General features: G+C 39.2%; 1 protein-coding gene and 1 long non-coding RNA gene across 6 annotated transcripts in view; one reads left to right on the top strand and one right to left on the bottom strand.

Annotated features, from left to right (window-relative positions):
- The window catches only part of DYNC2LI1 (dynein cytoplasmic 2 light intermediate chain 1), a 59,672-nt gene extending 36,545 nt beyond the window's left edge, over positions 1-23,127 (bottom strand). For all 5 annotated transcript variants that reach the window (XM_077915234.1, XM_077915238.1, XM_077915235.1 and 2 more), the window contains exons 1-6: positions 22,969-23,127; positions 20,770-20,878; positions 8,963-8,997; positions 6,245-6,314; positions 4,529-4,617; positions 711-897 (exon numbers count right to left, since the gene is read on the bottom strand). In XM_077915234.1, coding sequence (XP_077771360.1) covers positions 711-897; positions 4,529-4,617; positions 6,245-6,314; positions 8,963-8,997; positions 20,770-20,878; positions 22,969-22,976 — 498 coding nt within the window. In that variant the 5' untranslated portion in view covers positions 22,977-23,127. The remainder of the gene's footprint in view (positions 1-710; positions 898-4,528; positions 4,618-6,244; positions 6,315-8,962; positions 8,998-20,769; positions 20,879-22,968) is intronic.
- LOC144324051 (uncharacterized) lies at positions 2,626-23,517 on the top strand. Its single transcript, XR_013389426.1, has 2 exons — positions 2,626-3,006; positions 22,100-23,517. It is a non-coding gene; the product is annotated as an uncharacterized LOC144324051 (long non-coding RNA).
- Positions 23,518-27,545: the final 4,028 nt, after the last annotated feature.

Below are 27,545 nucleotides of genomic sequence, written 5' to 3'. Positions count from 1 at the left end.
CTCATGATTGTATTTAAAGAACTTGTGTTACCATCAATACAACTTTATAATTTTTTTTTTTAATTTTTATTTATTTATGATAGTCACACAGAGAGAGAGAGAGAGGCAGAGACACAGGCAGAGGGAGAAACAGGCTCCATGCACCGGGAGCCCGATGTGGGATTCGATCCAGGGTCTCCCAGATCGCGCCCTGGGCCAAAGGTAGGCGCCAAACCGCTGCGCCACCCAGGGATCCCACAACTTTATAATTTAATTAGTTGTCAGATAATCAAAAGATATAAAATATGTGACAGAACTAAATGAATGTAAAATACAGAGTGGCAATGAAGGCTGTGAAAACTATTCATTGTTTACATTTGTAGCTTCATCTGGTCTTTGCCAGATGACTTTTGTACAGTCTGCTTTTTTATCTTCGTTTTACAGAGATTATAAAATCAATATCAAACTACTACTTCAAAATTCTGTTTCTTTTGATTGGTATCCTATGCCATAACAATCACAGTGGATGTCTAACAAGACATGAGAAATCCTTTCCCTGGTTTTGCTCTCACTGAGGTTTTATTAAATTGCTGTAATTTTCCAGTGAACAAGTTCATCTACATCAAATGAATTTCAAATCATGCATAAAAATTTAAGGAAGTTGTTTGTGATGTTATCTTTAACTACGTATGGGGCTACGGATTCTGGGAATAATCCCAACAGCAACTCACTGGATGGTCCTTCTGCATATTACTCCAGATCTTCTGTCTCATTTCAGAAACTGCTTTAGAATTTGTCTTCCCCAGTTTCATTATCATTTTGTCTACATGGCTTTTTGTGGCTTGTAACAGATTTTCCATAGTGGGCCAAAGGTCATTAGGTTTTGAAAGATCCAAAACAAGAACAATAGAAAATGTCCTAAAAAAATAAAAATATCTCTTTAAAAAAACTCAAAATAATTAGTTTTGAAACCTTATTATACTGAAATTTATTAGCTAAAAAGTAACACTATAGCTTATAAAACATAGCAGTATTCTAATAAAATAGCCCCCACCACCAAAATTATGGCCTTATTTATTCCAGTGCTTTTCTCTAGTGATATTTAAGTATTACAACCAACTGTGGCACTGAAGGTTTTATTTGCACTAATAATAATCCAATTCAAATAATCTGCAAGAACGGGATCCAACAATGTGATGATTGGATCCAATTTTACTGTGTCCTCCAGAGAAGGGAAGCGAAAATAATAGAGCACAGCAACAACACAAACAACACAACAATTAGGTGAATGAGAACGGATGTATCACTAATTAGTAACTTCAGAAAATATTATTTTAGACAGTAACTATTGAGATTTTCTATAAAATTAGTATGCCATTAAATTGTATAGCCAGAGCTACATCATTTTAATAAACTGCTAACAGCTTTGCTTGACTATAATAAATAATATATATGTTGATCATTTTCCATATGAAAATAACTGTAAGTGAAAACAAAACAGAGGGGCGCCTGGGTGGCTCAGTCAGTTAAGCATCTGTCTTTGGCTCAGGTCATGATTTCAGGGTCCTGGGATCAAACCCCACATCTGGCTCCCTGCTCAGTGGGGAGCCTGCTCTCCCTCTCCCTCTGCTGCTCCCCCTTCTTGTGCAATGTCAAATAAACAGATAAATAAATAAATAAGTAAATAAATTCATTCTTAAACAAACAAACCAGAAATATTCAAGCTTTTTCCAAGATTAAAATTTGTGTTTCCATTGCACTGGAAACACTTGTTACTTTTACCTTCATAACAAATGATAGCCAAAAAGAATTTTTTTTTTTTTTAAAGATGTTATTTATTCATGAAAGACAGAGGGAGAGAGAGAGCCAGAGACACAGGCAGAGAGAGAAGCAGGCTCCATGCAGGGAGCCCGATGCAGGACTAGATCCCGGGATCCCAGGATCAGGCCCTGGGCCAAAGGCAGGCACCAAACCGCTGAGCCACCCAGGGATCCCCAGAATTGTTTTTATTTGAGTATAGCTGACACAGAATGTCACATTAGTTTCAAATGTACAACTTAGTGATTGATGAGTTTATACATGATGCTGTACTCACCAGTGTCGCTCCCGTCTGTCCCATTACACCGCTACTATGATATCATCAACTGCATTCCTTATGCTGTGACTTTTATTCCCGTGACTTACTCATTCTGTAACTGGAAGCCTGAATCTCCCAATCCCCTTCACCCATTGTACCCCTCCCTCCACCCACCTTGCTCTGGCAACTATCAGTCTGTTCTGTTTTTATAGATCTGATTCTTTTTGTTTATTCTTTTTTTTTTAAAGATTCCATTTATGAGTGGAATCCTGCGGTATTTGTTTTTCTTAGTCTGACTTATTTCACTTAGCATAGAATCCTCTAGGTCCAACCACATTGTCTCAAATGCCACAATCTCATCCTTAAAAAACATTTTTTTAAAAAAAACCCAACCACCTCTTTAAACAGGGAATGAAAGCATAGGAAATGCTCCGTTACAGATTATCTAAAGTTTGTTCACTGCATTTATAATTACTCTATGAACAGTCATCTTAAAGATAAACAGTATCTAACAGCATTTAGCAGTATTATTTTTTTCAAGTTTTGGGCTTTGTCCAATATAAGGAAATTAATTATGTGTCAAATTGATCCAAGTCACAGAACACTCGGAGATTTGTGACCGTATTAGGAGTGAAATGTTTATCATGAATTCCTTAACCACTCAGCAACCTACTCTGAATGCAGGCCTCCGGCTCCCCTTCCGTTGTTCATCATAACCCTGACCTCCCCTCTCTCCTCAAGCAAAACACAGCTGCCCTGGGCTTCTAGGGAACGAAGACTCAGAGAGAGAGGCATTAAAGAAGCTGTGGAAAAATGTGGCTTCCTGCAGAAACCAGAATTTCGACAAGGCCATCAGGCCCAAAGCCTGTTGGGCCAGAGGAGGGCAGTGAGATCACTTGACAAGGTGATGTGACAGTCAGGGCCACAACAGGAATCAGCTTCCGACCCAGGTAAGAGCAGTTCCCAACCATTTTCACTCCTTTCGGCCTCAGGCCACACTGTCTGGCAGCTCTGGTTCCTCAGCTACTCCCTGTCCTTGCCCTCTCTTGCTCATACCACCAGGAGTGGCCTTAATTCCCAGGTGGCCTCTATGATTTGTCTCTTTTAAAGGAGGACAAATGAAATACCAAATAACTCTAAAATCCATGTTGCTGAAAAATTATGTCAGGGGAAAATAGTCGTTATACATGCAAAACCAAGATCTAACCATACATAGAAAAAAATTCCACAACTGTACAAAGTATATTTACAAATGCTGAGAACACTGAAAGAAATACGTTGGCATGTTAACAGGGATTATTTTTCAGGTGATTACGGGCACTCTTACTTTCTTCATACCCTTCAATTTTTTTCCAAGATCTCTACATGAGCATAAACTATTTTTATAATAAGTAAAAGACAGTAAATTAAATTTCTTTAAAAGAAAAAATATCACTAGCCAGATAAAGCCAATGCTATCTGTATCTAGCTAGCTTACAGAAAAACAATTGTTCTGTTAACCAGAAATAATTCCATACCCTAAAGATCTTAATGGCTGAAATGTAACAAATAATTGTCAAGCCCTTTGTATTTGGTCCAGGCTGCAGCAATGGTTTGGGTTAAACTCTGACAGGAGTAAAATATTTCAGATGTAAAAATGTGTGTTTTCCTTGGCTAAGACACATTCCCAGGAACATTGTGAGAAATGTCACAATTTTCCACATCTGATTTGGCCAACATGTGGGAGTCATTGTCAGGAAACGCAACCAAAGAGTTTGAGGTTTTCCTCAAGTTTCTATTTCTTAAGGTCAGCAAATAGACTTTCTCCCTCCTCTAAAGTCACTATTCCCTTGGGTGAAGCTTCTATGGTACTAATTGGCATTTAGTTCAAAGGTAGACTTAAATATCCAGTTGAAGAAAAAACTCAGGGCTGAATTAGCCCATATTCAAAAGAATTAAGCTTTTCAAATTGCTGTTTGCCAAGTGAATTCATCGCTCAAGTGTTATTTGACGTATTTTGTTTGTTTGTAGCTTTGCAAAATATGTGACCAGTTGGAATGCCAGCTGTCAGCACAGGACAAACCCTGGTTCTTTTAAAATCTCTTTGAAAGCATTACACTTTAAGCGCATAGAAAGGCAGAGAATGTAACCCTTCAGCAACATAAAACTGCCCCCACCCCTGTCCAAATTCTGATCCCCAAAAGCCCACTCATATTCATCCTGTGGACACTACTGGGTCCTCACTAACAACTGTTCCTGGGGCACCTGAGTGGCTCTGGTGGTTAAGGTTAAGCATCTGCCTTCACAGCTCAGGTCATGATCCCAGGGTCTTGGGATGGAGCCCCGTATTGGGCTCCCTGCTCAGCAGGGAGTCTGCTTCTCCCCAATCCCTCTGCCTCCCACTCATGTGCACACATGTGTGCTCTAATAAATAAATAAAATCTTAAAAAAAAATTAAGAAACCCCAACTGTTCCTGGATCCAGCTCACTTACCTTAAGTTGTCACTTGTGATTGGTATGCTGATTAAGTCCAATAAAGATGTTCCTCCACCCAGTTCCCAAAAGTGAGCAATATCTTTTGGCTGAAAAAACAAATGTTTTTCGTATTTAAATTTTTTTTTAAATTAAGTAATGAATACTTCATTAGCATCAGCCGGTAATAATTATGGATACAAAAATATAGTCCTCACTGAACCTTTTCTTGGCAGTCAAAACTTGCCTCTTTCTCTATCCCATCCCTCAAAATGCACCAAAACCTCTATTCCAAAAAACAAAGATGAAACATTAACATGGCAGGTGGGGAACAAGAAGAGTTTGAACAACTGATTCCCTTTTTATAGGATGCCTAAGCATTGGGGGTTGTAAGGGAAAGGCAGCCATGTGGGAATAAGAGCAGGTGTTCCTCGACATCCTTCTTCCACTGCTAGCTCATGGCTTCTCTGCTTCCACCCTGCTGCTGAGGAGCCCTCAGGATACCACAACTGTGTGAGGAGCGGACACAGTGCTTCCATTTAGAACTCTTAGGGAACACTAAATCTGAGAAAGACATAAATCTTCCAGAATGAATATGGAAAAGCCCAACTTGCCAACACAAAGTTTAGGGAAAAAAATATTTTTTTGACAAATTATCGTCTCATAATCACGAAGACTGTTTTGCTGTTGCTATTTGAATATTTGCTGTTGATATTTAAATCAGTAATGTTTATGGGGGGGGGGGGATTTTTCCCTGGAAAATCTCCCTGAGTCACAATTTGACGAAGGGGAGTTTTTAGAGCTCTTCTCAAAAGTGAAGCTCTGAAAGCTGTTTCAAAGTTTCCAGTGAAAAGGATAATCCCATTTCTACATCATCACTCATATCAAAATTCATGTGAGTCACAAAAGTAAAGTTCTTCTGCATCTCACTATGTTATTTCTTTTTAATCTCACAATTTTAATAATCAACTTTCATTGGTGAATCTAGTAACAGGCAGTTTTAACTCTTACACATTGTCTAATCAAACATTTGGACTAGATCAATCTGTAAAATGTTGCCTGTGTTAGGGGAGAAAGGGGCCTTCTATTATAGATTGTTCTTTCATACACCTAACTCTCCTTAAGAAATGACCTATTTTCATGTAAGAACTCCAAATGAGGATTCTATTTCAGATTGTTTTTATCCTTCTAACATATGCCATAAACTCTCCTTCTATCCTGAATAATCTCCAACTTTCCTTTGAACAGACACTCAAGTGAAAATTGGATTATAACCAATTATGGCCTCTGGTCTCAAATACTGGTATTACTAACTTCAAGATATATTTATAAAAATGCTAATAATTTGGATTTTGAGTAGTATATTTTCAAAAATATCCTAAAGGTTAACTCATATTTTTAGCAGATTTTTGGGGGAGACAGGATATAACAATACTATTCCCACCTACAAGAAGAGAAAGTCACATTAACACAATTAATATAAATATTTCCAAGAACTGTACAAAAAGTTTACAAAGGAACCTTATTACAGCATTTTAAGGCACAACTAAGAAGGCTAAATTATTTTCTGTTTGGGTTGGCTTCATGTCTCTCTGAGGTGCATTTGAAGTTTAAAAGCACAGAGCCATGCAGTATACAACTGGGTATGTTTACCGATAAGATGAAAATATAAAACAAAGTCAACATTATTACTTCTCCATCCACAAGCATAGCAATATCACTTAAAAAGACACTCACTATATTATGCCCTTTTGCTCTTCTTCCATATGTATATTCCAAAGCTAAGGTTGGTTTTGGTGGCTCATCCCTGCACAATAAAGAGAGACAGTATTACCCTCGTGGGTTTTCTTATGCTATTATATTACCCAATTCATTTCCGCTTCCTCTTAAAAACTTGTTCTGTTAATAGAGACACTACTTTGTGGAATAGCAGTGTGGTAAACATGATAAAATCTTATGTAAAAAATAAATAAGCCTTCGCAAACCACCTTCAAGGGCTTTTTAGTCACAGCTGGAGAGGAATAGTGGCACCTGCGTGATGTGGCAACCCTTACAGGCACTGCTGGCGCCAGTGGAGGAGGCGGTGTGGCTGCCAGTGGTGGTGGCCATGTCGGGCGACAGCTCTGGTATTCAGGTTATGTGGGAATCACTAATAGCAGGTTTGTGCTCAGCCCTGGTGTGGGCAGCTGGGAATCTAATAATTATCGATTCAATGGAGACATCAACAGAAGACTTTAATATCTTTCTCTATCTAAACTCATGGCTCAAACACGGGCATCACTTAACTAGTGAGAGCTAGATATTACATCAACAAGTTCTAAGAATGCACAAATGATTTGATGAATTATTTACACTGTTGCTTATACTGCTTGGTAAGCAGTTTTATGGTATATATCTACTTATTTACTTCATTTTTTTACTGTAGTGAAAAACATGTAACATAAATATACCTTATTTTTAAGCATACAGCTCAGTAATGTTAAGTATATTCTAGAACTTCTTCATCTGGCAAAACTGAAACTCTATGCCCATTAAACAATAACTATTTTCCTCCTCCCTCCAGACCCTGGCAAACAGCATTCTATTTTTTGTTTCTGTGAATCTGACTGCTCTGAGATACCTCATAGAAGTGGAATCACACAGTATTTGTCTTTCTGTGGCTGACTTATTTCACTTAGCATAATGTCCTCAAGGTTCATTCATATTATAGGATGCATTAGAATTTTCTTCCTTTTTCAGGCTGAATAATATTGCTATAGATCATTTTAATTTGGAGTACAAAGAGAAACAATTTTAAATTTGTGATGTATATATTTATTAAGTATTTTGCATATCATTTCTACATATGTCTTTTTTAGATATCTATATATGTATATACTATATGCTATATATATGTATATATATATAGTAAAATGTTCGGTTATATTTCCTGAAAGATACGAATTTTCTTTTATGAAACAAAATGCTACTTTTAAGACAAAAATTTAGCATATAATATAGGCAGAACTGTCTTTTTTCTAAGTAGACTATCAGGGAACTGAAATTCAGCTCAGTGTCGTATTTCATCCTAAGCTGATGTTGTAGTAGAGGACTTATTTGCAGAAAGAAACTCATATGGTCTAAACAGAGCCATGATTCCTGGGATGGAAAGATGATGCAGGTGTCAGTATGGATCTTTGTGAAAGGAATTACACAGTCAGGATTCTTTTTTTTTTTAAATTTATTTTTAATTTTTATTTATTTATGATAGTCACACACAGAGAGAGAGAGAGGCAGAGACACAGGCAGAGGGAGAAGCAGGCTCCATGCACCGGGAGCCCGACGTGGGATTCGATCCCGGATCTCCAGGATCGCGCCCTGGGCCAAAGGCAGGCGCTAAACTGCTGCGCCACCCAGGGATCCCTTTTTTTTTTTTTTAAATTAAGATTTAAGATTTTATTTATTCATGAGAGACACACACACAGAGAGGCACAGAGACACAGGCAGAGGGAGAAGCAGGCTCCATGCAGGGAGCCTGATGTGGGACTCAGTCCTGGGTCTCTGGGATCACACCCTGAGCCAAAAGCAGACGCTCAACCACTGAGCCACCTAGGCATCCCCAAAGTCAGGATACTATTATTTAAACTTTTAAATAGTATTTTTCAAATGGATGATTTTTTTAATATGACCTTGAGACAAAATTCCATCTATTTTGATGTTTTTGGAGAAGTTATAAGAAATAGGTATTGGAATGAAGGGATATCTTCCGAAATCAGTTGAAGACTGTCCCTTTTAATTTCCTGCAATGTCCACTGTCCAAAACTTAATTGGATGGCCAAATAGGTTAGGAAGTACAAATAACAAACGGTAAAAAGTAGTTTGAGGATCAACACTGTGCTTCAAAAAAGTTTCCATGAGCATTTTAAAGATTATAATTAATGTTCAGATAATCATGAACTAGGTAAAATAATATCAGAGTAGCACAGACAAAAAGTATGTAAGTACTATCATAGTTATGTTCATTTCTTTCCCAAATAGGAAAATTCCGCAGTAATCCTGTATATATATTTTGTTTTTGTTGTCTTTATCTTTAAAGAAGATCTTAGGGATCTCTGGGTGGCGCAGCGGTTTAGCGCCTGCCTTTGGCCCAGGGCGCGATCCTGGAGACCTGGGATCGAATCCCACGTCGGGCTCCCGGTGCATGGAGCCTGCTTCTCCCTCTGCCTATGTCTCTGCCTCTCTTTCTGTGTGTGTGTGTGTGTGTGTGTGTGACTATCATAAATAAATAAAATTTAAAAAAAAAATAAAAATAAAAATAAAGAAGATCTTAGAGGCCATACTAAGGATTCACTAAGAATTAAGTTATTGTTTGCACCTAAAATTCATTTCTCCTTCCGTATGTCTTTTAGAATCTAACTTGCCCTGTACAACTAGAATAAACAAAAAATGTAGTCTAAAGGTTAACATAACACTTACCTGTCAAGACACCTTAGAATAATAGTAGTCTTTCCCTGGGAATTAAAAAAGAAAGAATACTGTGTTAATGTCATCCACATGTAAAATTTTGTTATTGTTCATAATTGTGGCCAAAAATAGCTTTTAATCACTTGAATGATAAATTACCTGGAAACTAGAAACTTTCAGAATTGTTCCTAAGTTTGATAAGTGGAAAAAGTTAACTGTCAACTTTCTATCACAGTGTAACTACACTGCTATTATTATAATTATAAAGTCCTGCAGATGACAAATACTAGCAAATCATACCTCACTTTAGTGGTCAACTTGGCAGCTGTCTGAAATTTTCTCTCTATTCATCAATGCTAATTACTGGTTAAGCAGATGATTAGTATCTTCTAATATGTTTTAATTCCAATTGTTGAAGTGGAAATAAAGAAGAAAGATAACATACAAATAAAGGACATGCTGCAAATATATTCAAAGTAAGCAATCCAGATACTGGGTTAGAGTATTTTTTGTCATTTTATTTGTAGAAAATGAACTTATTCTAAGTTTCTTATTAGGAGTCAGAAAATATAGGTTCTGGCCATCTCTGCCACTAATCATGAAAGTTAACTTCATATCTTAAGAGATTGGCTCAGTGGTTTAATTACTGATTTTTTTAAAAATAGTAAAACCTTAAAAAAAATCTCTTACAAGAAAACAGATAAAAGAGGAACAGCAGGGGAAGCTCTAATGGAAGAAGCCTTTGGGTTCCAAGGAAAATAGTTTGGAAAATCCTGGACTGACAAAAACACAGAACATTTGACCAGATGTTTTCTCCTCAAAAGTTATAATTTTTTTACCAAAAAAAGATGATCACAAATATATTACTCTAAATTATATCTGGGATATGATAAAATTGAATTATTTTTTTAGTAATGGGAAACATAATAATTGAAATAGGACCAAAAATGTAAATTATGTTAATTGGCAGGTATTGCATCAAAGTGAAAAACTAGAAAAAACCTAAATATCCCCAAATAGGGGACTAAATCAATTATGACAATCCTTAAATGGAATAACATGTAATAATGATACAGGAACATACTAACATGGTAAAACATTAATAATAGATTAGCATAACCCTGTTTTCAATATTCAAAATATCTTTTCCTGCTCTTTGAGATATACATATATACATACACATAAACAGATTCAGAGACAGACACAGAAACACACTCAAATAAACATCCAGGGTATATCACTTAGCTAACAGTAAATGTTTCTAGGTGATGGATTTGCAGGTAATTTATTTTATTTATTTTTTAAAGATTTTATTTATGTGAGAGAAAGAGCATGAGCAGGGGGTCAGGCAGAGGGAGACGCAGATTCCCTGCTGAGCAGGAAGCCCAACTCAGGGCTTGATCATGACTTGAGCTGAAGGCAGATGCTTACACCCAATGAACCACCCAGGTGCCTGGTAATTTATATTTTTAAAGAAAGATCAGGATTTTCTAATTTTCCTGTACTGAATATGTATCACATGTAGCATATTTTAACATTTTTAAATAAATGAAGACTACAGTAGTCTCTTCTTATTCATGATTTTGCATTCCACAATTTCAGTTACCCATGGTCAACCATGGTCCGGAAGCAGATGATCCTCATTCTGACATAGTATCATTGGGTCAGTAGTAGCCTAACACTATGTCACAGTGCCCACATCATTTACCTCACTTCATCTCATCACGTGGTCATTTTATCATCTCACAGCATCACAAGAAGAGTGAGTACAGTACAGTAAGATATTTTGAGAGAAAGACCACATTCAACTTGTATTACAGTGTTTTGTTATATACTTGTATTACAACATGTATTACATTGTTCACTCAGAGACTATCAAAATGAATCCTATCTTTCAGGTGACATTGGAAATCCAGTCTTTTCCTCTGACCTGTTATCCTTGAACTCTAATTCCATAATCCTCTATGCATCCCTTCATCTGGTACAATAAATCCCTTCCCTACTTCCAACATCCTTCCACTCTATAGCGCCAGGTCTATGATTAGCAAACTCCTCAGTATCCTCAACTTCTTTTTCAGAATGTACACTCCACCTATTGGCCTTACCTAAAATATGGCTGCCTCTGGACTACTTCCTCTACCATCTTGTTAAAGAAGGCTATTCTCTTCTACCACCCCATGTACTTCAGAGATTTCCTTGCTCCCCAATGCACCTTTATTTTTTTAAAGATTTATTTATTTGAGAAGTGCCTGGGTAGTTCAGTTGGTTAAGCATCTGCCTTCTGGGTAGTTAAGTTGGGTCCTGGGATCAAACCCCACATCAGGCTCCCTGCTTAGTGGGGAGTCTGCTTCTCCCTCTCCAGCTCCCTGATTGTGAGCGCTCTCTCTCTCCCCACCCCATAAATAAATAAATTAAATAAATAATAAAATAAAAAATTTTATTTGACAGAGGGAGGGACGGATGGAGGGAGCGTGAGTGAGGGGGGACAGCAGGGAGAGGGCAGCCTCCAGACTCCCCACTGAGCACAGAGCGGACACAGGGATCTATCCCATAACTCATGAGACCGTGACTTGAGCTGAAATCAAGAGTTGGATGCCCAAATGACTAAGCCACCCACGTGCCCCCCAATGCCACCTTTAAACAATTACTCTATTTCCCTCCTTTTGCAAAAGCCTTAGAGGCCTCTACCAGTCTACTGTGATGGCTGTTGTCATCTCTTCTGGCTCAGTCTCCCTTTCTCAGCTATTGTCATTAGTCTTGTTAACTTCATACCCACAGGGCAGCCCAGGTGGCTTGGTGGTTTAGCGCCACCTTCAGCCCAGGAGATGATCATGGAGACCTGGGATCAAGCCCCACATTGGGCTCCCTGCATGGAGCCTGCTTCTTCCTCTGCCAATGTCTTGTCTTCTGCCTCTCTTTTTGTGTCTCTCATGAATAAATAAATAAAATCTTAAAAAAATAATAATTTACTTAAAAAAAAAAAACAAAACAACTTCATACCCACATATGTGGGCATGGGGAGCAACACATCTAACACTGATCTCTCGGTGCCTTTGCCTCCTCCCAGAGACTCTTTACTTCACACTATTTCTGCCATATGTCACTTCCAAGGTTACATCTTGAATCATTTCACCACTGGAAACTGCATTACTTCCAAAATCACAAACACAACAACACATTCTCCAACCACTTCTTGAGGAATCCCCACAGTAACAATTCTTTGGCTATAGTAAGAGGTCTTAAAAGTCCGTTGACCCATCAACATTTCTCCTTCTCCACCAGCTCCCTCCTACCTCCACGTCTCTCCTTTTCCACCTTACACTCCACAGTTTATCATTACAATCACCCTTGCAAATATTACCCCCCACCAAGCTTTCTCTAGCTTTGTCCTGGATCCACTCGGCAAAATCTAACCTTGGTAAACTCAATTCCCTTCCCTTCTCCTCCATGTTTGTACCCATGCAAGTGAGTGATGACAGAGAAAAAGTACACATGCTGTACAGAATGGTGTCACCTAAATTCTTAATCCCCATCTTCAAAAGAGCAGTCAGCAATGACGGGAATCCTATTACGTTTGACTAGTATGTTCTCGCTCTCATCTGTTGTAACTGCTGTTTCATACATTTTTCTTCTCTCCTCAGAATACCCACTTGACCCTCTTCACCTAAATTACCTCTCTTTCCTCACTTCCTACCCTTAAAACTCTGGACATCACCCTCTCTTAAGAGGCTTTCCCAGTCTTCTAGCCTCTTGGGCTGAGTTAAGAGCCCTTGTTTCCACCATAGCATTTGTCTCATGCTATGTTGTACAAGTACTAGCACCCAAGTTCCCACACAACAAAGAACATGTCTTTCATTTCTGTTTCCCCAGAGTCGGGCAGGATGCCTGGCACATAAAAGATGTTCAATAGATACCTACTGAATGGAAAAACAGAAGTATAGGAAAGAAATAGAGAAGGCAGCAAGGCAGTTTCTTTGGTAAAGGGTGATTACTATTAGCTGAACAACAGAAGCATTAATTGGTTGCTTCTCTTTATTTTTCAAAATAATATTCTGCATAAAGCATGGAATCAGATACTTTTTAAAGAACAATAGTCTCAAAAGTACTACCTATATCAAGAGAGTTTGCCAATCTTCAAAAGCAAAATTAGTTTTAATTTACATAAATGAAAATAAACAGCTTGCATATGCCATAATCTACTTTTATTTTTTAAGTATGGTTTCACAAATAACAAATAAAACATGAATGGGCTGTCAAAACAACAAAATCTAGAAGAACTGTTACAGAGAGTGACTAGTGAAGGACACTGGGGGGCATTTTGTGTGTGAGCATTTGTGCGCTGGTATCAGTGATCAGTACTATTAGGATAAGCCGCCTTAAGGATATGGAAGTAGCTTATTATACAGAATACTTTTTGTAATAGAAATTTACTTGTACCATAAGACTAGTACTAGTTATTTACTCATTTTTTAAAATCCATGTATGTATCTATGTGGCAGTAAGTAGGAAATTGGAAAAATGGGACACCTGAGTGGCTCAGCAGTTGAGCGTCCGCCTTCCACCCAGGGCGAGATCCTAGAGTTCCAGGATTGAGTCCCACATCGGGCTCCCTGCATGGAGCCTGCTTCTCCCTCTGTCTCTGCCTCGCTCTCTCTCTCATGAATAAATAAATATACAAATCTTAAAAAAAAAAAAAAAAAAGGAAATTGGAAAAGTACTGTATCAATGCAAAAATCACTCTCCTTACAACAGTAAATTTGTGAAATGTGTATATACTATAGCTGGGTTAAAATTTTAAAATATAAGTGATCCCTATGAAACTTTTATTTAAACAGTTAAGTTCAGATTTTTAAAAGTGGGCCAATACCCGGTGGCACAGCGGCTTAGCGCCGCCTGCAGCCTGAGGTGTGATCCTGGAGACCCGGGATCGAGTCCCATGTCGAGCTCCCTGCTTCTGGAGCCTGCTTCTCCCTCTGCCTGTGTCTCTGCCTCTCTTTCTCTCTGTGTCTCTCATGATTAAATAAATAAAATCTTTAAAAATAAATAAATAAATAAAATAAAAGTGGGCCAATAAGAAAACTTTGTAAAATGCAGAAATTAAAGACAAAATAAAAACACACTTGATGACTAAAATTTTATCATACATATTTCTACCTTTTATCTTTGCATTTTTAGAGTTGAGATCATACTGTATACAAATTTCTGTCCTGCTTTTTTCAATTAACATATTCTTTCATTACTAACAACTATTTCATGGTTGTATAACATTTCCCTCCAATAAATATAATGTTAATGTTATGTATAATATCTCACAATGATGGATGTCTAGTTGTGTGGGGAGGGCTCTCTGGGACACTCTCCAAGACAGGGGAGTGCTCTGGCTACCTGGTCACTGACATCACCTGGCAAAGGTGTAGCCTCACTGATGCAGACTTTAGTTCCAGAAAGTTTCATTGTCAACATGACCCTAAGGTGGTAGCATGAAGCCTAAAAGTAAAAGAATAATAGGAACCCCAAATAGAAATGAACTATAAAGCCACATAAATTCCAGCATCTTGGGTCTGCAAGCGTTGACCTTTTTTTAGACAGTGTCACTAGCCATTCTGCCTTCCTGGCAAGAACTTTGTGAGTCAAGCAAAGCTGCATGAAGACGTGATACATCTGTTCTTGCTCTGTATGGCCAATTCCAAAACCTTTCTGTATAGTGGCTAAATTAAACAAACTTACAAAGAGTAGGGAGAGGCCTCTTCCTACCAATCAATCAGTGGTCCTGGGGATGGGCTGCTATATTTTCCCCATGCTTCCCACAATAACAAATAACACTGTAACACACATCATTCATATAATCAGTAACTCCTTAAATGATAATCCTAAAAGTAAAATAACTGAAACCAAAATATGAATATTATTAAGATACTGACTTAGATGCTTATTTATTTATTTAATTATTTTTCCTGACTTATTTAAGATTTTCCTTATTTATTTAAATAAATAAATAAGACACACAGAGACACACAGAGAGAGAGACAGAGACACAGGCAGAGGGAGAAGCAGGCTCCCTGCAAGGAGCCCGATGTGGGACTCAATCCCAGATCCTGGGATCACATCCTGGGCCAAAGGCAGAGATGCTCAACTGCTGAGCCACCCAGGCATCCCTTCCTGACTTATTTAAATGAACCCTGACTTTTATACTCAAATGTAGTAGAAGACCTGAATGCTTGAATGCTTTCAAAAGAGGAAATAAAAAACAAGTTAAAACATTTTTTAAAATTTTTGACTAATCTTATAATTTTTCCTAGATCAATAATAAATGCTTTCTAATTCTTACTAAGTATGGTATTGGCTACATACAAAATTAGTTTACCAACCTCAATTTTAATGGCTCCATGACCATGAATTTGAGTAAAATATGTAAATATTACTTTTAAAATGTAGTTATTAGAACATTAGATAATAAAAACAAAAATTTTATATTAAAATTCTTCCATCTGGATATGTTTCAATCACGTTTCAGTCGGAATACTCAGATGGCAATCAAAATTACTTAATTAACTTCTTCCTGGGCAGCCCTGGTGGCTCAGCGGTTTAGCGCCGCCTTCAGCCCAGAGTGTGATCCTGGAGACCCAGCATTGAGTCCCATGTCGGGCTCCCTGCATGGAGCCTATTTCTCCCTCTGCGTGTGTCTCTGCCTCTCTCTCTCTCTGATGAATAAATAAATAAAATCTTAAAAAAAAAAAAAAAAACTTCTTCCTTACAGTGCACAATTCTTAAAGTCCTCAGGTGACATAGTATGGTACTCCATGTGAAATCAGCTCTCTGTTGACCTGAAGGGTATGCTACACCGGAGCATATATCAACTTATGGATTTTGGCTGATGTTTCCTAGTTGTGTGGTGATAAATAAACATTATTAGAGTCAGAGATGACAAATCAATTTTATCGCAAGTGCCAACACCTTCCTGGAATGCTAGGGATTAGATGTCATCTTCAGGCTCAGTAGAAAAGGGTGTTGTGATCAATAAGTTATGTGTGGAAGATGTGTAACTAGTATCTGCTATCTCTTAAGGAACCCTGGAAAGCATCCTCTTGCAACCAGAATATACTTGGGAAAACTGGAAAAGGAAAAATTTAGAAGTCAAGACATTTCCTCCCCACTTTTCTTCTACCTAGAAGTTGAGGTATGGAATGAGAACAGGAACTCTGGGAAGAAAAAGGCTGGTCAATGACTAAGTTTTCTGGCCCATACCTTAGGATACTGGAGTAATCACTTGGTAAGAGGAAATCTATGTTAAGAGAATGATAAGACCAATGCCTAGGGACTTGACAATCTAAATCAGAGTGGAGAGAATGAGAGAAAGAAGTCCAAATAAATTGAGATGTCATTAGGTATGATATTAAGAAAAATTTTAAGAAAATAATGGAAGAGGGTCCAAGTAATTCACAAGAGAAAACAGCTGAGCCAAGGCCTAGAAAGAATATTCACAGCGACAGATACATTAACAGTGCAGGTAATAAGTGCAGTATTATCACAGGGAAGCAAAATGATCTCATATGATTACCAAAACTAGCATATAACTTACGAGTGCAATATATTGGTGAAAAGGAATAAAAAGAGACAGAAAGAGAGAAAATACAGCACACTTTGTATATTTATATGGAAATTTATAAATATGCATGAAAAATGCATTTGGATGAAAATAATGAGAACAGATGTAATGTTGTGACGGTAATTAGACTGTTGTCTGACCATATGAAATGAATTAAAATATGGTATCTCATGGTACACATCACAAGAGGAATACAGATGAAGTCTAATAGTGAAGAGGATACCAAATATTCAAAAAAGCTCCTACATCAGTTTGAATTTTTGGTCATTTTTGGTCATTTTTTTGGTCATTCCCAAAGGAAATAATCCAGACTTAGACAGAAACTAGGATCAGATAGAGATTAAGTGACTCATCGTAATGTAGGATTCTATGTCCACATAAACATTCAATCCAGTGAGGGAAAAATAAAGAAAATTTTAGAGATTCAAGGGTCTCATAAATTTTACTTACCATATAATGCTTTCCTAGAAAACTACAAAAAGAATGTGCTCCATCAAAATAAGTGAGTAAACCAAGAACAGAGAAGACACAGGATCCAGGAAAAAAGAAGAAAAAGGAATTCTCAAGATGTTGGGGGAGGATGGTAGCTATGCAGCCGGTCCTGAGAACCACAGTACAGACCAGCACAATAGTTAAAAGACAACAGGACTCTGGCTGGAGAGGGGAACTTTCAGATGATAGGGTACAGCTACCTAGATGAAGATTGTATTGAATGCCTGTTGGGGACTATGAAATTAGAATTAGAAATACATAGCTGGGGAGCCAGTTTCAAGGATAGTTCCGAATGATCCTCCTTGATGGTATTCATACCCAGGCATGGTCCCTCACACTGTATCAGAGTTGGTCTTTGTGATCAATAGCTTATGGCAGAAATGATAGCACATCACTTCCAAGATCAGGGTATAAAAGGCTGCAACTTCTACCGGGGTGCCCTCTCTCTTTTGGATCTCTTGCTCTGGGGGAAGCAAGCTGCCATATTGTAAGCGGCGCTATGGAGAGGCATATATGTGGAGAATTGAAACTTGGCCAACAATCTTCAAGGAACTGAGGCCTCTTGCCAGCAACCATGTCAACAAGCTTGGAACTGATTTCCCAGTTTAGTTGAGCTATGAGAGGACTTTAGTCCCAGACGACATCTTGACTACAACTTCATGATAGACCCTGACCCAGAACCACATAACTAAGCTGCTCTCAGACTCCTGGCCCTCATAAACTAGATGAGATAATGTTTACTGTTTTATTTTTTAAATATTTTATTTATCCATTTGGGGGGGAGAGAGAGAGAGAGAGAGAGAGAGAATGAGAATGAGAGAAAGCATGGGTGAGGAGGTGGGGAGAGGGAAAAGCAGGCTCCCCATGGAGCAGGGAGTGCAAGGTGGGGCTCGATTCCAGGACCCCAGGATCATGACCCAAGCTGAAGGCAGAGCTTAGCCAAACTGAGCCACCCAGATCCCCCATGTTTGCTGTTTTAAAAGCTGCTATGTTTTAGAATAATTTATTATGTAGCAACAAATAACTAGTGCATATAAAAACTAAGGAACACATAAAAGCTAAGCAAATAAAAAAAAATTAAGGCATTTTTAAACTTCTGAGAAAAGTTATTCAAGAAAAAGAAAGTAGGAGCACCTAGGTGGCTCAGTTGGTTGAGCAGCCAACTCTCAATTTCTGCTCAGGTCAGGATCTTGGGTCATGAGACTGAGCCCCAAGTGGGGCTCTGCCCTGGGCATGGAGTCTGTTTGAAATTCTCTCTTCTGCCCCTCCCCTTGACTGTGCACACACTCTCCCTCTAATAAATAAAATATTAAAAAAAAAGAAAAAAGAAAAAGAGGGATGCCAGGGTGGCTTACTCAGTTAAGTGTCTGACTTCAGTTTGGATCATGGTCTTAAGGTCCTGGATCAAGCCCTGCGTTGGGCTCTGTACTTAGCAGGGAGTCTTGCTTGAGATTCTCATTCTCTCTCTCTCTCTCCATTTGCCCCTCCCTCTGCTCATGTGCTCTCTCAAATAAAAAAAAAAAAAACTTAAAAAAGAAAGAAAGAAAGAAAGAAAGAAAGAAAGAAAGAAAGAAAGAAAGAAAGAAAGAAAGAAGAAAGAAAGAAAGAAAGAAAGAAAGAAAGAAAGAAAGAAAGAAAAAAAGAAAGAAAGAAAGAAAGAAAGAAGAAAGAAAGAAAGAAGAAAAAGAAAAGGAAGGAAAGGAAAGGAATCCATTTGGCTCAGCAGCAAACAAGTTTTAGAAATAATAACACTGAATATTGATTTAGCCCAAAACTATAAAAACAACTATGTTGCAGACTAGGGCTGGAAATGAGCATTTAAAAGTGATAAACTAGGGGATCTGTCTGGCTCAGTCAGTAGAGCTTCTAACTCTTGATCTCAGGGTTTTAAGTTTGAGCCCCATGTTAGGTGTGGACATTACTTTAAAATGTAAAAAAAAAAAAAAAAAATCATTTAAAAAAACAGCTAGAACTAAATAATCTTCTACTATTATCAAAAATTCAATAGATAATGTCTAACATTTTAAGTCTAAAAATAGCCTATAAGCTATTTAATAAAGAATTACAGGAAAAAAAAAACAGATTTAAGATACGAAAGAGGCCACTTAAAGGAGAAGCCCTGAACAATGTGGAGAGGTTTAGTATTTTGTGCACCTTTTGATTATCTTTGAGTTTTTAAACCACATATGTTAATCACTTTAATAAAAGTAATTAAAAATATAGACTGTAACAGAGGATCCAATCTGAGAAAATTAAGGACAAAACAGCATGTATGCAAAGAACATAGATCTCAAGCTCAACCTTAGTTAACCAGGTTATGGGATTACTAGAATTTTTCTATACAATAACAGGAGCACAGCATTTGGAAAAAGAGAAGCTGGCAGACCTTCTAGTCTACTGCAGTTAAGCAAAACCTCCAAAGTCCTGTTCCTTCCCAAGAATTACACATTAGAATAGTTCCAGTTAAGAGTTATAAAATCATGACAGGGAATCCATAACCAATATGGAATCCATGCCACAGAAGGCATGACTGAAAGAAAGGAGGATATTAAAGCTGAAATCGACTCAGAGAGACAAAGTGGTTGCCATTAATTATTTGAAGGGTAATTTAAAAATATCTCAAGATTTAAAAAGCAGAAGAAAATTCAGACTTATTTCTGTACTGTTACAAATCAGAGTTAGGACCAAGAATTAGGACCTAAATTGGGACCTTAGAATTAGGAATACCAAGTATTTATATACTTTTACAGGCCAAAATTGCAAACATTGGAAGTTACAATGAGCCGCTCAGGTTTTCTCATTAACTAGGAATTCAGGAAAATGGAACCAGGTTGCTTTGTAGAAGACAACTCCTCCCCCCCCTGTTGAGAGAGTCAAACCTAAACTATACAACCACTGTTTATAGTGGTTCTTAACCTTTTTGAAGGTGCTGGAATGGTTCTCCTACCATTTCCCATAAAAACACTGATACACAATCACGCACAATTCTGCATACATTTCTAGAGTTCACTGGTCCTAAGAAGTATCTCCATAGACCTCGGAGTAGAAGACTAGAGTATCTCCAGGTTTCCTTCAGTTTCTGTGACTCTAGTTAGATAAGTGAAGGGTAAATGTATCATACTTTGTCAGGTTATGTTTTTGTTATCTATATTCTTTTTTTTTTAATTTTATGTATTTATTCATGAGAAAGAGAGAGAGAGGGGCAGAGACACAGGCAGAGGGAGAAGCAGGCTCCACGCAGGGAGCCCGATGTGGGACTCGATCCTGGGACTCCAGGATCATGCCCTGAGCCGAAGGCAGACGCTCAACCACCGAGCCACCCAGGTGTCCCTGTTATCTATATTCTTGTTTCAGTTGTATAAGTTACTGGAACTACAGCCATCATATTAGCATTTATGGTGCCTTTGGGGTAAAAGGACTGCTCTAATGGGTAGTCTAATTTGAAACAAGTGCTCCTTCCTCTGCGGCCCACATCAGAGCAACCACCTGACGCAAGAAGTGCTCAGGCTGGATGCTGTCCCTACTCACCCATGAGCAGGGCACCCTCATACAAAGCACAACCAGCTCCAAGGTAACCAGGAGTCCAGAGATTGGTCATCTGGCTAAAGAGTTGAAGTATCCACATTTTTACCAAAGTATTAAAATGAATTTTCCACTGGTTGCTAAATTATAATACTTGGGCGGGGGGGGGGCGGGGAAGTAGGAAAAAAAAGTGCATTACCCCATTCTTACTGCCAATGAAGAAAACAGATTTTTCTCCAATTTCAAGTCCATCACCTTCACTTCCACGTTTTTCCACTTCGGCTTTTGCAATTTCCCAGAGAGTTTCACTATGAGGGGGGCAAAAAACAAAATTCAGAGAATCATAGGGAATCCTTTCCAATATTTATTTTAAGCTCAGAGAAATGTTATTTCAGTTAAATTTATAAAAACAAATCAACACTATTTTCTGGGAGACAATAAACTGATAAAACTTCCGAGGATTAGTCATTTTCTTTCCACTGGTTCACAAAAGAAAAGCTGAAAATGATAAGCAGAACCTTTGTCACCAGGATTTGAGGCTGTCTTCTTTTGGAGCTTCCAGCCAAGGTTGGAAGCTGTACGTGTTAACTTCCCAGACATGTACATGAATGTACAAAGAATTTTAGAAATCTATAACTTGAAAACTACCAACATCTAGGAATATGGGGAGCATGTAAAGCCAGTATACCAAACAATCTTTGTTTTCTTAAGTATTTCTTGTTTATAAATTATATTTCTGGCTGAAGTTTCCACTTTTTAATATATAAAATATAATGAAAGAAAAAAATTACCTAAAAACACATTTTGAAAATAATCTTTCCATTCATCTCTCTACAAACATATAATTTTTCACAAATAAGATTATACCTTTTTAAAATTAAAGTCTAAATGAAAAATGGAGTACTGAACTAAAAAAAATACAGAAAAAGATTTGATATGTTCTAAGCCTGAATCTGCTCCTTTCTACATATACCAACTTGGGCAAATTACCTAACCTCTCTGGATTATTCATTCCTTTATTAATTCAACAAATATACATTGAGCACCTAACAGATGCAAGCTTCTGTGCTATTCCTCAGGCTCACTTCTGTTTCTTCATCTCTAAAATGCCAATAAAGAAGAACAGCAATCTTCTAAGACTGTCATGATTGATTGCTAAAATGTGCTAATTCATTTCATTTAGGGCTTGACCTACATATAATTATCTAAAAGTATTGAGAGCTTGGGGCACCTGGGTGGCTCAGTCACTCAAGCGTCATGCTTCAGGTCAGGTCATGACCCCGAAGTCGAAGTCGGGGATGGAGCTCCACCTTAGGCTCCCTGCTTAGCCCGGGGTCCGCTTCTCCCTCTGCCCCTCACCCCACTTGTGCTTTCTCTGTCTTTCCCTCTCGCTCTCTCTCAAATAAAATCTTTAAAAATATTGAGAGCTTGTAATAATTACTATTCAGGAAACAGGGATGAAGGAAGGGGCTATGAAAGACCAATATAGGTGTTCCTAAATGCACTAAAATGTATGCATTTATTTCAAGGTGAACCCCCCAGGAACTCAGCCCAGGCCTGTCTGCTCCTCGTTGACACACCACCCTTCCAAAATGGGATTATCTGCTTTCCAAGCTCCCAGAAAAGAGGAGAGCAGGAGGTGCGGCCACCATTCAAGTGACCGGTGGAAATTTGTAACCATAAACCGTAACTTTGTAACTGCAACCAATCAGGCCACGATGGGAAAGCGGCTGGCAGTTTTTCACATTAAGGTTCATAGCCTCAGCAGAGATCAGGTAGGCCGCGATCCACAGAGTGAGAAAAGCAGATCCATCCTGCTCTGTGGGGGACTCCAGAAGCCCTGTCTCCCTGACGTCCTCATGGGAGGTTCGGGTGGTATCTTGAGGGCGGGCAATGGAAGCTCGCGTCACAGAACCGGAGGGTCCAGATGCGCGTTCCGGACCTCCCGCTCGGGCCTCCCGCTCCACCGCCTTCCACTGCTGCCGGGCGTTCTCCAGGCCCCTTCACTCACGGTGGACCTGAACCCAAAGGGGGCGAACTCCGAAGAGGTGGCTCTGCGGCCTAATCCACTGCCTGAACCTCTGCTTCTAGAACATTCCTTGGCCTGCAAGAAATTTTTACTAAGTGAACGGGTGAAGTTGAGTGATCTTTCAAAATCTTACTTTTCCACCTGGAGAACTTTTCTACCTGCCGAATCCACGTGCTCAAGGCGAGTTCCTAGGGATCCCTGACCATCCAGAGAGGGGTTGCCGGCAGAAAAGACCCAGGGTTCCTCTCCCTAAATATAACCCCCAGCGGTCCTCCCTCCCCTGCCCCTGCCAGGCTGGGGTGGCAAAGGGGAGAAAGCCAGGCTCTCGAGGAGAGCGTCAGCCGGGCGCAAGCAAGGCCGCGGGGATACCTGGGCATCGTGGCTCCACCGACCCGGAGTCGTGGGCTCAGCGTCCAGGTCGCCTAAGGTCAGGCCGCCCGCCCGCTCCCGACCCGCCGGATCGCTCCGACTCTTGCGTTGCCATGGGAGCGACGTCGCAGGCGGCGTTGCGTGCGGAAGAGGGGCATCCTGGGAAATGTAGTTCTCAGCGTTCCTTCATCCAGTCTGGCTTATTATCTCCTCCTCTAAGATAGAAGACAAAGAGGTGATACGTCTGACAAGCCTGGAACCCCAAAGCTCTGGCTGGAAGTGTTCTTTTACATAAAGAGTGTTCTACTGAGTACCGGACTATATGCCAGGGGTGTCTGCTCTCTGTCTCCAGTCACTTTTCTCTTCCTGATAGCAACGCTTTGGGAATGAAGGGTGAAACAAACTCCTGAACTATTTTCTAGTGATTCACCAGAGGCAAAGAATATTTATTTTAGTATTTTCCAGCTTTCTGCTTGTTTGGTTGTTTCGGGGTTTATGCATTAGCGCATTATTTATAAATAAGTTAATAAAGCAAATGCATCTCCATGATACTTCATTTATCTCTGAATCCATAGCAAACACTGAGTTATTACTATAAATGCAACAGTGCTACACAGTATGGAATGAAGAGGTAAGACAAGATCCCTGCTCTTGAGAAAGATGTAACTAAATATAATAACCCAAAGAAAGCCAGTGATATAAAGTATTGTAGAGAAATACCAAAAAATCACATAAGAATAAGTTTTATGCTGAAGGGGTTGTTGAAACATTTCATCATAGTAGCAATATTTGATCTATTTTGAATGCTCAGTGGACCTGGCCCCTCTGGCCCAAGATGTCTTGAATATTTGAAGGAGATACTCTCCTTACACCTTTCTGCCCTTTGGCTTATTGATGGCTTTAGATGGATTTAGATTTACATTCTGACTCCGCTACATTGGCTAAGTTGCCACCTTGTCACAGTGGGTAAATCACTCAGAATCTCTGAACCTCAGTATCTAATTATGTAAAGCAGGAGGAATTTATGAGTTTTTAATGAAAAATATATAGTTAAAACATAAACTGTGTGTGCCTGACACATTATAAGTGCTTCATGCTTGTTATTATCATGTTGTAAGCTACTGATTGGTAATTTTGAACAAAGAAACACTAAGATCACATTCCTGGAAATGAAGCAAAAATTTTTTTAAGGAAAGAACGAAAGCATTCATGACGTAAGATCTCTGGTAACAAAATCCTTCCAACACCTAGTTGCATTTTGAAGCCATAGCAAACTACAGTTACACATTTGTAATGGGAGTGCAGTTCAATAGAGAGAGGATAAGTGCAAGGAAGGTTGGTATATCTGCCATTGCACAAGCATCTATATCCTGGGGCTAGCCTTCCTATAGTTTCACAAACTGGTGTGGGACAGAGTGTAATGAATTACAATAATTTGGGACGCCTGGATGGCTCAGCGGTTGGGTGTCTGCCTTTGGCTCAGGGCATGATCCTGGGATCCCAGACTGAGTCCCGCATTGGGCTCCCTGCAGGGAGCCTGCTTCTCCTTCTGCAGGTGTCTCTGCCTCTCTCTCTTTCTGTGTGTCTCTCATGAATAAATAAATAAATATATTTTTTAATAAATAAATATTTTTTTAAAAAAATTACCATAATTTGAGTTCTGGAACTTTGGAACCACTTTCTATGTTAATTCGGAAGCCCTATTGATATGAATAACAAAAGCGGTGACTACCATTTTGCCATCTACTTGCTATATACCAGGCACTCTACTAGCATCCTAAAAGTATAATTGTTTGCATGACTAGGATAGAAGGTTGAAGAAAGAAACCCGGTAACAAGGAAGGTAAAAGTTGTCTGGCTGGGCCCTGGTCACCAGCATTGGTTCAGAGGTTAATCAATGGATTCCACTGATCTCATTGAGCAGATGAGTTCCTTTTCTGCCCTTATGCCTCCTGACGCTTCATATTTGAACAAAGTAAGTGACCTTCCTGGGTAGATGAATATTGTTCTTAAGGTAGGAATATGTAAAGATTTGAGCTCCTCTACTGGATCATCCCTAAAAGACTAAAGGATTTCAATGGTGGTGATAGAGGAGAAGACAATTTTATGATGCTTGCTAGGTAGAGTAAGCAACAGTGCAGAAGAATAAAGACGTGTGCAGAGTATATTTGGGGGGTTGTGAATAGTTGAAGGGGATCATATAAAGTGTCTGGTGTGGCTATGGTGGGAGAGCCAACTGGGCAGGTAGATTGGGCTTCACTGAAGGATCTTGCAGCCTGGATTTTACTGTGTTGGTTGTGAGAAACTAAATACAATTTTAAAATAGGGGTATTCCGTGCCTGGACCTAAGTTTCAGTGAGATAATTTTTTGCAGCTGTGTGAAGGATGTTTTGGAGTCTGGAAGTCCATATGGAGGCTATTAACGATAGCCCAGACAGTGACAGAGTTTTCACATTTGTTCCCTTGTTTTCAAAGTTATATAAGTTTATTGTAGAAAAAAATTTTATATGGAAAAAATGAAGAGGGTGAAAGCAGCATACTCCAGAAGCAATGTATTCTGATGTCTTTTTAAAAAAATATTTTATTTATTTATTCATTAGAGACACAGAGAGAGAGACAGAGACACAGGCAGAGGGAGAAGCAGGCTCCCTGAGGGGAGCCTGATGCAGGACTTGATCCCAAGACCCTAGGATCACACTCTGAGCCAAAGGCAAACGCTCAACCAATGAGCCACCCAGGCATCCCTCCCATCTCAATTTTTAAAAATCCATCGTAAACATAACTTTTTTTTTATTTATGATAGTCACACACACACACACACACACACACACACAGAGAGAGAAGCAGGCTCCACGCACCGGGAACCCGACGTGGGACTCGACCCCGGGTCTCCAGGATCGCGCCCTGGGCCAAAGGCAGGCGCCAAACCGCTGCGCCACGCAGAGATCCCCTCATAAACATACCTTTGATGGCTGTGTAGTGTTCCGCTATAGGGCAGCCCTGGTAGCTCAGTGGTTTAGCGCCACCTTCAGCCCAGGGCGTGATCCTGAGGACCTGGTATCGAGTCCCATGTGGGGCTCCCTGGATGGAGCCTGCTTCTCCCTCTGCCTGTGTCTCTGCCCCTCTCCCATGAATAAATAAGTAAAACCTTTTTTTTTTTTTTAAATAAAATCGTTTAAAAAATATTCCGCTATACACATTTTTCAGAATTTACTTAAGTATTCTCTTCATATTGAGTTGTTTTCACTTTGTTTTAGATAGAGAGCACACACATTGGTGGGGGGACAGAGGGAGAGGGACAGAGAGAATCTTAAGCCAGCTTCCTGCTCAGCATGGAGCTGGACTCAGGCTCAATTTCACAACCCTGAGGTCAAGACCTGAGCCAAAATCAACAGTCGGAGGCTTAACGACCTGTGCCACCCAGGTGACCCTCATATTGAGCATTTGAAGTAGTTCAGAGTAAACACCTGAGTTGGGCCTTTCTCTGGGATTTTTCAAACTAGAATTGGGAAACCCAAGGCATTCCCCTTCTAAGGAAACTGGCATGTTCTCTGCTGAATGAAGAAGCTATTTTGTTGCTAAATTCCTTATCTATCCTGGATATTAACCCCATTATCAGATATGTGACTTGTGATTATTTTCTCCCATCCTGCCTTTTCACTCTGTTGTTTCTTTTGACGTGTAGAAGTTATAAAGTTTCGAGTTGTCCCATTTGTCTGTTTTTAAAATTTTGTTACCTGTGCTTTTGAAGTGTTGTCTGATTTAATAAAACCACCAATATAATCTACTTTCAGAAAGGGATACCACCCCCATTCACCCCCCCTCCCATTGATTAGATTATGTTAGCAAAGGGCTGGAAGGAAGGGTACCCTGTTTTCAAGCGCTGTGGTGAACATTTGTATCTTCTTCTGGAGCTATTTGCTAATAGATGTTGCCCTAGTAAGCAAGTTTTTGTTTCTTGACTATTACTGGACCTAAAAATACTTAAAAAGCATACAATGAAGATTTCTGATTGATGCCAATTATAAATACGCCTCCAGAATCATTGTGACTATGTTTGATATAGGCAAAATTAAGTTCAACAGGTAAAATTATGGAAAGAGCACGTATGTATTTCATTTCCTCACCCCAGCTTCTGTCCAGGTCCACCCATCTCTTCTTTGTAGGACCCACCTTCCCACTTAAGTGCCCAAGATGAGCTTGAGTCTTGGTCCCACTCGAATAAGGATGAATCTTACTTAAGGTAGACGTTACCTTAATTTGGAGGTTTTTACATTTTTTAAAAATTATTTAAGAAAGAGAAAGTGCACACTACTGGGGGAAGGGGCAGAGACAGGGGGAGAAGCAGACTCCTCAAGGACCCTGGGATCATGACCTAAGCTGAAGAAAGATACTTAACCAACTGAGCCAGCCAGGTGCCCCTTAATTTGGAGTTTAAAGTTATCCCTGTGGCAGTAAAATCCCTTTCTTCTTTCAAGGAAAAGAAAATAGGGAAAAATGTAAAAGGAGATACCAGTTCTCCATGAACCGGTTAGCAGAGACGCTTCTCCACCCTATTATTCCTGCTCCTCATTTCC

Source organism: Canis aureus, chromosome 11 (assembly GCF_053574225.1).
Source record: "Canis aureus isolate CA01 chromosome 11, VMU_Caureus_v.1.0, whole genome shotgun sequence".
Taxonomy (NCBI): Eukaryota; Metazoa; Chordata; class Mammalia; order Carnivora; family Canidae; genus Canis; species Canis aureus.
The sequence above is the reverse complement of the archived record's forward strand: the minus strand, read 5'-3'. Positions and strand labels throughout refer to the sequence as shown.